This window comes from Clinocottus analis, unplaced genomic scaffold, assembly GCF_023055335.1.
Source record: "Clinocottus analis isolate CAN_PGR_092001 unplaced genomic scaffold, fCliAna1.0.p SCAF_11, whole genome shotgun sequence".
Classification (NCBI taxonomy): Eukaryota; Metazoa; Chordata; class Actinopteri; order Perciformes; family Cottidae; genus Clinocottus; species Clinocottus analis.
The window spans coordinates 20,462,821-20,472,820 of record NW_027175832.1 but is presented as its reverse complement, the minus strand read 5'-3'; the positions used below and the strand labels follow the sequence as shown (position 1 = coordinate 20,472,820).

Below are 10,000 nucleotides of genomic sequence, written 5' to 3'. Positions count from 1 at the left end.
TAGAACCAACACTACCTCTTTAGTCCACAGGGGGCACTAGAACCAACACTACCTCTTTAGTCCACAGGGGGCGATAGAACCAGCACTACCTCTTTAGTCCACAGGGGGCGCTAGAACCAGCACTACCTCTTTAGTCCACTGGGGGCGATAGAACCAACACTACCTCTTTAGTCCACAGGGGGCGCTAGAACCAACACTACCTCTTTAGTCCACTGGGGGCACTAGAACCAACACTACCTCTTTAGTCCACAGGGGGCGATAGAACCAACACTACCTCTTTAGTCCACAGGGGGCACCAGAACCAACACTACCTCTTTAGTCCACAGGGGGCAGCAAAACCAACACTACCTCTTTAGTCCACTGGGGGCACTAGAACCAACACTACCTCTTTAGTCCACAATTTCGGTATTTTCTATTGTTTAAGTTCAACGGGATTTAATGTCCTAAATTAAATCTAAAACTTTAAAATTAAAAAATAAAAAAAATAAAAATGTCTGGAGATAGTTAATTTTATTTTATTTGTATTTGTATATATCTTTCATCCCTGTTGTTTCTATATGTTTCTATATTTTAGTCTGTGTCTAAGGTGCTACTTCGACAACACATTTCCCTTTTGGGATAATTAAAGTATTTAATTATTCATCCATTCATCCAAAAGCCGACGGCAGGTGCCATCCTGGACACCACGTTCTTTATTTTAAGCTCATTTTTGTGGCTTTTATTGACACAGAGAGAGAGAGAGAGAGAGAGAGAGAGAGAGAGAAGAAGGGAGAGAGAGAGAGAGAGAGAGAGAGAGGGAGAGAGAGAGAGGATGTCATGTCACGCAGCTCATCTGTAAAATGCTGCACATTCATGTGGAAAGAAGAAACAAAAGTCCATCAGTTGAAAGCCGTCGTGCGTCGCGCGTCTGAAACGTTGAGTGCAGAGACGTCTCGTCGTCCTTTTGTCTCTCGGCCGCTCGGCGTGAAGCCGCTTTGTCCTCAGAAGTCTTTTCCCCCCGAGAGAAACCCAACGTCTGCTTTCTGAACAAAAGCGCCTTTTTTTTCCTCAATTGCATCGAACCCGACGACCGGCTCAGTTTCTCCGGCTCCTCGGCCTCGTGGTCTGTGTGTGACGTGATCCTCACAAGAAAGAAACACACTCTGCACAGTGTGTGTGTGTGTGTGTGTGTGTGTGTGTGTGTGTGTCCATGTGTGCGTCCTGACCCCTGCTCTCCGCCTGCAGGTAAGCTCTGGTCCAGAAGTGTGAAAGTCGCCTTCAACCTGCTGCACAAACTGGGGACCAAGCAGGAGCCGCTGGTCCGACCGGGAGACCGGGTGAGTGATGTGCACGCTCACACGTGCACGCTCACACGTGCACGCTCACACGTGCACGCTCACACGTGCACGCTCTTTTTTTCAGTTCCCAAAGACACTTTACAAACGTGAAGACACACCTCTTCGTCTCGGTGTGAGGTTGTTTTCATCTCAGCCAGAAGGGCGTGTGTTTTAATCAGCGTACAAACGGATGTTTTTCACAGTTTTACAATAAGTAAATTACAGCGAGGGGGTCGGGGTCGCGTTTTACTGTCAGCGTTTAATTACTCTGAAGGATTTATTTTACGAGGTAGAAGTTCTCTTCATGTGGGAAAAAAACTGTTTGGAGAAATGAGCCACAGGGAAGTCTGTGACTTCAAGAGGCAAGAAATGATTTTAATTGGAGGGCAAAGAGAGCAGAGAACCCTGAGGACAGAGAACCCTGAGGACAGAGAACCCTGAGGACAGAGAACCCTGAGGGCAGAGAACCCTGAGGACAGAGAACCCTGAGGACAGAGAACCCTGAGAGCAGAGAACCCTGAGAGCAGAGAACCCTGAGAGCAGAGAACCCTGAGGACAGAGAACCCTTACTTTTAGTAACCAGACCAGGTTTGTTTAAGTGATCATAGCGCCGGGGTTATTTCTGTAACCGCCATCCACGCTCCACAAAACAGAAACACATTTTTAAGGTCAAAGTGTCATAAAAAATGAAAACAGGTGAAAACCAATCAAACGACAGACTGCCCCTCCAGCAGAGTGTTTATATGATGATGATGATGATGATGATGATGATGATGATGATGATGGCCTCGTCTGCAGCGTTCATCATGCAGACGAAACCTGAGCGGCTCCGATGCTGAGAGCTCCATGTCAACATTAGTCCAGTTAAAGCACCATTACACTGCTCTCATGCAGGTGCACTTAGCCTGAAGCCACACACACACACACACACACACACACACACACACACACACACACACACACACACACACACACACATGCACCTCACTACTACGTATGAAAGCTATTAAACAGCACTTAAACCAGAGCATCCTGACAACATGCAACTGGAGCCAACGTATTATATATATATATATATATATATATATATATATATATATATATATATATATATGATGGAGGAACCTGGCAGTGAGACGTTCTGTTTGACGTCATTCACTTTTTAAAAATGGCCGCTGCAAATGTTAAACAGTTTGAGGTGAAACACGGCGGGAGATGAACAGAGGAGAGGGAAGCAGCAGGATTCATGTGTTCATGTGTTCATGTGTTCATGTGTTCATGTGTTCATGGTTCTGGTTGAAGATGACTCACCCCTCTGCGTCCCCCCTCCGGCCTGCAGGTGGCGCTGGTGTTTCCTAACAACGACCCGGCCGCCTTCATGACGGCGTTCTACGGCTGTCTGCTGGCCGAGGTCGTCCCCGTGCCCATAGAGGTGCCGCTGTCCAGGAAGGTGAGCACGCAGCCAACAGAACGTACAGAACCACATCAGAACGTACAGAACCACACTAGAACAGTGGAACAGCAAAAAGAAAAAGGTCCCAAAACGTGCACTCAGAGAATAAATGCATATCAATATTTACATTTTGCTGCACGAGAGAATCTGTGGAGACAAAGAAAGTTGTTCTGTGAAAGCCGGCGGCCCGGTGCCCGTCCTGCAGAACCATCCTCGACGAGGAGGTTCTGCAGGACCAGAACCCGGTCGGGGCGCCTCACCACGTTCTCTGTTCTGCGTCAGGACGCCGGCAGCCAGCAGATCGGCTTCCTGCTGGGCAGCTGCGGCGTGACGGTCGCTCTGACCAGCGACGCCTGTCACAAAGGATTACCCAAGAGCCCCACGGGGGAGATCCCCCAGTTCAAAGGTCACACACACACACACACACACACACACACACACACACACACACACTAATACTGTTGATGGTAATAATCATACTAATAATAATAATAATCCTAATAATGTGCAGGCTGGCCCAAGGTGCTGTGGTTCGTCACGGAGTCCAAACATCTCTCCAAACCTCCCAGAGACTGGTTCCCTCACATCAAGGACGCCAACCAGGACTCCGCCTACATCGAGGTAACGAGCAACAGGATGTACTCTGATACGACGTTTTATTATTATATATATATTTATATTTATATATAAAATATACGTGTGTGTCTCCAGTACAAGACGTGTAAGGACGGCAGCGTCCTCGGGGTGACGGTCATGAGGATAGCGCTGCTCACACACTGCCAGGCGCTCACGCAGTCCTGCTCGTACACAGAAGGTAACACACACACGCACACACACACACACACACACACACACACACACACACACACACACACACACACCGCACAGCAGGTTGTTGTCTGACTTCCTGTCTGTCGTCCTGCAGCAGAGACCATCGTGAATGTGTTGGACTTCAAGAAGGACGTGGGGCTGTGGCACGCCGTGCTGACGGTGAGAAGCTCACGGGTTCCTTCAACCACGCAGAACATGTGATGGAAGAACCTCACGGGTTCCTTCACACCACGCAGAACATGTGATGGAAGAACCTCACGGGTTCCTTCACACTACGCAGAACTTGTTGTGGAAGGATTATATTTTTTAAAGCCCAATGAAGTTGCGTTAATAGTATTATTAGATTATTATTGATTAATTGATGGAATTGTCTCAGTAAGTGGGCTCATGATTGATGTATAAAATCTAAACTTTCGGTTGCCGGCTGTGACTGGACGTCCGGCGGCCATCTTGGTTTTGACTCCTCCCCCTTCTCCTCCGGCAGAGCGTCATGAACATGATGCACGTCATCAGCATCCCCTACGCGCTCATGAAGGTCAACCCGCTGTCCTGGATCCAGAAGGTCTGCCAGCACAAAGGTACCGCGCCCCGCCCGGACCGCCAGGTCCCGGTTCACCCATTCACCGGTTCACCCGTTCACCCGTTTAAAATCTGACATTTATCCTGAAGCTTAAGCTCTGAAATCTCAACGTGATCCAATGCAACGGCACCAACAGCTGACCACTAAGTGTGTGTGTGTGTGTGTCTCTGTGTGTGTGTGTGTGTGTGTGTGTGTGTGTGTGTGTAGCTAAGGTGGCGTGTGTGAAGTCGCGGGACATGCACTGGGCTCTGGTGGCTCACCGGGAGCAGCGGGACGTCAACCTGAGCTCCCTGCGCATGCTGGTGGTGGCCGACGGTTCGAATCCCTGTAAGGAGAACACACTCTACACACTCTACACAATCTACACACTCTACACACTGACGCTTAGTAGAAGTGATGTCATTTAAAAACACACGATGGGTTCATCCTCTGGCGGCCTTTTTTTTTTTAAAACTAAACTGAGGTTTGTGTAATTCCTCTGGCTGCCAGAAGGCGGCGACACGCGTTCTCTAGCTCATCCAGACGGTTTACAGGAGGCTTCTGGCATCAGGATCATCTTCATATTTTAATGTCATATTTAAAGTTTCTTCTCGTATTTAAAGTTTCTTCTCATATTTAACGTTTCTTCTCATATTTAACGTTTCTTCTCATATTTAACGTTTCTTCTCATATTTAACGTTTCTTCTCATATTTCTGTTTCTTCTCTTCAGGGTCGATCTCGTCCTGCGACGCTTTCCTCAACGTCTTCCAGACCAAAGGCCTGAAGCCAGAGGTCATCTGTCCCTGTGCCAGCTCCCCCGAGGCCCTGACCGTCGCTTTAAGAAGGTACACACACACACACACACACACACACACACACACACACACACACACACACACACACACACACACACACACACAGGTCTGTTTACTCGCTCTGTAAATAAGTAGCTTTCCTTTAACGCCTCTCTCTTAATTTAACGTTTGCTTTTACACTTTTTGAAGCTCTTAAACTTCCGACCTTTTCCACGTCTTTCATCGTGCACATCGCAGTCAGAGCGGCTGCAATGTGCTGCACGCTTTTAAACACAAGGCTGTAAAAGCCGTGTGTGTGTGTGTGTGTGTGTGTGTGTTAAGTTTGTGCCACACACAGGCTAATAAATGGCACTTTGCCTCAGCGGGTGTTAAAGTAATGAACTCCCTTTATCTTCAGAAGAGCTGCTTCAGACCTCATAAAGAAATGTAAATAAATCATGACACACACACACACACACACACACACACGTTCTACTCCCTCATTGGCGCACAACCCCTGTTTCTACTTTAACCCCAATTTAATTATAACCAAACGTCTAAATCTCTAGCTGACAAGCAGACAAGAAAGCCTTCACTTACAAAATATATATTTATATTAAATAAAATGTCTTGTCTTAAAGGGACAGATCACTCCTGAATGTATAAGTTTCTCTTTTTAAACATGGAGGAACTATTCTTTCCACCTCCCTCTCCCTTCCCCCGACATGTTCTAACTCTTTTCTAACTCTACTGCCTGTCCTCACTGATGGCTCGTGTGCTCGCCCCCTGCAGGCCGGTGGAGGAAGGCAGCGTGGCGCCCGGCCGCGGCGTGTTGTCCATGCAGGGCCTGAGTCACGGCGTGATCCGGGTCGACTCGGAGGAGAAGCTGTCCGTCCTCACGCTGCAGGACGTGGGCGCCGTCATGCCCGGAGGTGAGAGCGCAGACGGCTTCTAAACACCTCTGGTTGTATAGAAGTCTATGCTTCATGTGTTAAAGCTGCATTCTCTCTCCTGACCACCAGGGGGCGAGCGATCAACACCTTTCTTTGTCGAAGCAGTCTGACAACAGTCTACACATCACTTTTGTGTGTCTGCAGGCACGATGTGCGTGGTGAAGCCGGACGGCGTTCCTCAGCTCTGTAAAACCGACGAGATCGGAGAGTTGTGCGTCTGCACGGTCGCCGCCGGGACCTCCTACTACGGCCTGACGGGCATGACCAAGAACACCTTCGAGGTCTCGCTTCATCTTTCACTGATTCTCTATAAAAATAACTGGGTTCATACACTTCAACCTTTATCACTTTTTACTGTTTGCACACAGATTTCACGACATGTTTGGTCACAGACATTTGGTTTAAAGTTATAAAGAGTCATGAAATCTGGTGAAAAGTCATGGAAGTGGGTCAGTAGTCATGGGGTCCACGGGTCAGAGTGTGTGACCCCTGTCATGATGAACCCGGCAGGTTTTCCCCGTGACCGACGGCGGCGTTCCCGTCGGCGAGTTCCCGTTCACCAGGACCGGCCTGCTGGGCTTCATCGGGCCGGCGGGTCTGATCTTCGTGGCGGGGAAGATGGACGGGCTCATGGTGGTCGGCGGCCGGCAGCACAACGCCGACGACATTGTGGCCACGGCGCTCGCCGTGGAGCCCATGAAGTTCGTCTACAGGGGCCGGTGAGGGACAAATTATTATTAACACGGATTATTATTGCTGACGCATTTCATTTTATTATTATTGCTATTATTAACAGAAACTTTTCATAAACCATGGTGTTTTATGGCGGATATATTGTTATAAAAAATGTATAAACATCGTCTTCATTGACTCGTAACCAACTTATAGACTGATGTTTACAAAATGTCACATTATTAAAGAAAACAAGCAGAGAAAACTGAGTGAACGTCATGAAACCGTCTCGTGTTGTTCGTGTGAAAAGTAATGGACTCTTGTTGGAAGCAGAGCTAACGGTCGCTAACAAGTTAGCTAACGTAGCTTTTATTTTAAATTTTATACTTGGGGAAAAAAATAATCTAATTAATCTAAAAAAAATTATAATAAAAGAAATAAGATAGTGTAAAAATATTTTAAAAAAGAAAATACAAAATAAAAATATATGAAAATATTTATTATTTTTCTAACTCTTTTGTGCTCGCTGCTCTTTGTGTTTCAGCATCGCCGTGTTCTCCATCACGGTGCTTCACGACGAGAGGATCGTGGTGGTGGCGGAGCAGCGGCCCGACTCCACCGAGGAGGACAGCTTCCAGTGGATGAGCCGCGTGCTGCAGGTCCAGACCAGAGACCAGATTAACACCGAAATATACACTTAAAAAACAAATCATGTTTAAACAATAAGAAATCGGACACAAAAGATCCTCAGAATTAGCAACAAATCAGTCAGAACACACAATTTTAATATATAATGTTTATAAACAATCCAGCTTAGAAGCATAGACTTCTATACAACCAGAGGAGTCGCCCCCTGGTGGTCAGGAGAGAGAATGCAGCTTTAACACATGACGCATAGACTTCTATACAACCAGAGGAGTCGCCCCCTGGTGGTCAGGAGAGAGAATGCAGCTTTAACACATGAAGCATAGACTTCTATACAACCACAGGAGTCACTTTTCTGCAGTATTCACATGAAAGAAGTGAAGGCGTCGTTTCATTCTGTCCTCTAATCTGATCTTCCAGGCGATAGACGGCATCCACCAGGTGGGCGTCTACTGCCTGGCTCTGGTTCCCTCCAACACGCTGCCCAAGACGCCGCTGGGTGGGATCCACCTGTCTGAGACCAAGCAGCTCTTCCTGGAGGGGGCGCTGCACCCCTGCAACGTGCTCATGTGCCCGCACACCTGCGTCATCAACCTGCCCAAACCCCGGCAGAAACAACCAGGTACCTGATGCCAATGACAATATTATGATTACAAGATGCTCATGTAATCATAATATTGTTACTATTATAGATACACCTTATTTCCAAATATAAAGTGTTTATTTTGCTCATACATGCATTTATACGGCGCTCACATGTAACCGCTCTCCTGGCCTCTTCGTCCTGCTCCTCTTCCTCAGAGATCGGCCCTGCGTCCGTCATGGTGGGGAACCTGGTGTCGGGGAAGAGGATCGCTCAGGCCAGCGGCCGCGATCTGGGTCAGATCGAAGACAATGACCAGGCAAGGAAGGTGTGTGTGAGGAGAGCGGCTGCTGGTTTCCACCACCATCATCATCTTCATCACATTCACACGAGGCCTTCACTCGTCGTCTCGTCTGAGTCGTTTGGATCGTTCCTCATCCTTTACTTTCAGTTTTCACGTCTTCATCATCACGTTTTCTTCTCTTTTACGCTCTTCATCCCATCGATCGCTGCATGTGACACACTGGAAACCAAGAAGCCCTCTGTGTGAATGAGATTATATATATATATATATATATATATATATATATATATATATATATATATATATATATATATTCTTCTACAGTTGAATGCTTCAACAAAATTCACTTTTTAACAGTCAGGGAAAATTTGAGTTCCTCCAGACGTGTCGGATGCGACTTAAGACTCGAGACCGTCTCTCGCTCACACACACGCACACACACACACACTCGCCGCTTGGCAGCATGTTGAAACATTCATGAGAGCAGAAACAAACTCTCTCTTCATGTTGTTCTCTCCATCCGTCTCTCTGGGTTTCAGGAAGTCTGAATCTCTCTCTCTCTCTCTCTCTCTCTCTCTCTCTCTCTCTCTCTCTCTCTCTCTCTCTCTCTCTCTCTCTCTCTCTCTCTCTCTCTCTCTCTCTCTCTCTCTCTCGCTCGTTGTGGGGAAATGACTTGAAATATAGATTTTAACTCTTAATTTCACTCATCACAACTCATTACTCTATACTTCCGTTATTCAGCCGAGCTCTCGCATTGTTAGAATGATTGACAGCTTCAGGAACCCAGCTGACAAAGAAGTGCCGGCCGTGGGACACGCACACACCTTTCTAAATTGACAGAGCTGTCAATCAAAAGTGTGTCTTGCAGGCTTTGACTCAAACATGTTATTCTATTCACTTTTTAAAGGATGGGGACACACACACACACAAAGCTAACATGTGTAGCTTTACGCTATAAAAACATTATCGTATATCGAGAAAAATCTGCATTGTGAAATTTCATCAATGACATTTTGTGTGTGTGTGGTCACTCGGTCTCACTCTTCCTGTATTATTCCTTCAGTTCCTCTTCCTGTCGGAGGTGTTGCAGTGGAGAGCTCAGACCACGCCGGACCACGTGCTGTACACACTGCTCAACTCCAGGGTGAGACACACACAGACACACACGTTGATTTTCATTTTGCGAGACGGCGCAACGCATAATGTAACATGACATCTGATGATGCGCTGGCTGATTGAATGTGTCAATCGTGTGTGTGTGTGTGTGTGTGTGTGTGTGTGTGTAGGGTACGACAGCCAGCTCTCTGACGTGTGTTCAGCTTCATAAGCGGGCGGAGAAGATCTCGGGCATGTTGGCTGAGCGAGCTCACCTGCAGGACGGAGACCACGTGGCTCTGGTCTACCCTCCAGGTGAGTTTCAAAATAAAAGCTCATCCAATCAAACTGTTTTAGAAACTAAACTTTTGTGATAGTGATCTTCTTCATCCCGCTCCATCGTCCTCTCCTTACCTTGATCTTTCCTTGCTCCCTCCTTCCTCTCCCGTCTCTCTCTGTTTTCCCATCCTTCCATCCTTCCTTCCCTTGTCTCCCCTCCTTCCTTCCTCTTCCTCTCCCTCCAGGCGTTGACCTGGTGGTGGCGTTCTACGGCTGCTTGTACGCCGGCTGCGTTCCCATCACGGTGCGGCCGCCTCACCCTCAGAACATCTCCACCACGCTGCCGACCGTCAAGATGATCGTGGAGGTAAAAAAAAACACATTTATTTATTTCATCATTATTCTACAGGAGGTGACACGGCTGCTAAGTTCAGAGTGTGTGTGTGTGTGTGTGTGTGTGTAGGTGAGCCGGTCGGTGTGTGTGATGACGACGCAGCTCATCTTCAAACTGCTGC

The 10,000-nt window shown here is 47.4% G+C and overlaps 1 protein-coding gene and 1 long non-coding RNA gene across 7 annotated transcripts in view; one reads left to right on the top strand and one right to left on the bottom strand.

The window, feature by feature from the left end:
- Window positions 1-10,000, top strand: part of LOC137779365 (disco-interacting protein 2 homolog C) — a 30,775-nt gene that overhangs the window by 4,128 nt on the left and 16,647 nt on the right. For 4 of the 6 annotated variants that reach the window (XM_068567058.1, XM_068567041.1, XM_068567075.1 and 1 more), the window contains 19 exons: window positions 1,225-1,316; window positions 2,656-2,766; window positions 3,052-3,175; window positions 3,281-3,390; window positions 3,481-3,583; window positions 3,695-3,759; window positions 4,085-4,178; window positions 4,388-4,507; window positions 4,891-5,005; window positions 5,747-5,886; window positions 6,052-6,188; window positions 6,418-6,626; window positions 7,124-7,238; window positions 7,645-7,846; window positions 8,026-8,135; window positions 9,175-9,255; window positions 9,398-9,521; window positions 9,731-9,852; window positions 9,949-10,000. The exon at window positions 9,949-10,000 is cut by the window's right edge and continues 60 nt beyond it. In XM_068567058.1, coding sequence (XP_068423159.1) covers window positions 1,225-1,316; window positions 2,656-2,766; window positions 3,052-3,175; window positions 3,281-3,390; window positions 3,481-3,583; window positions 3,695-3,759; window positions 4,085-4,178; window positions 4,388-4,507; window positions 4,891-5,005; window positions 5,747-5,886; window positions 6,052-6,188; window positions 6,418-6,626; window positions 7,124-7,238; window positions 7,645-7,846; window positions 8,026-8,135; window positions 9,175-9,255; window positions 9,398-9,521; window positions 9,731-9,852; window positions 9,949-10,000 — 2,226 coding nt within the window. The remainder of the gene's footprint in view (window positions 1-1,224; window positions 1,317-2,655; window positions 2,767-3,051; window positions 3,176-3,280; window positions 3,391-3,480; window positions 3,584-3,694; window positions 3,760-4,084; window positions 4,179-4,387; window positions 4,508-4,890; window positions 5,006-5,746; window positions 5,887-6,051; window positions 6,189-6,417; window positions 6,627-7,123; window positions 7,239-7,644; window positions 7,847-8,025; window positions 8,136-9,174; window positions 9,256-9,397; window positions 9,522-9,730; window positions 9,853-9,948) is intronic. The other 2 variants (XM_068567066.1, XM_068567050.1) reach the window with 1 other exon arrangement.
- The window catches only part of LOC137779433 (uncharacterized), a 3,953-nt gene continuing 251 nt past the window's right edge, over window positions 6,299-10,000 (bottom strand). Inside the window, exons 1-4 of the long non-coding RNA XR_011077056.1 lie at window positions 9,621-10,000; window positions 7,981-8,330; window positions 7,093-7,232; window positions 6,299-6,614 (exon numbers count right to left, since the gene is read on the bottom strand). The exon at window positions 9,621-10,000 is cut by the window's right edge and continues 251 nt beyond it. This is a non-coding gene — a long non-coding RNA (uncharacterized lncRNA). The remainder of the gene's footprint in view (window positions 6,615-7,092; window positions 7,233-7,980; window positions 8,331-9,620) is intronic.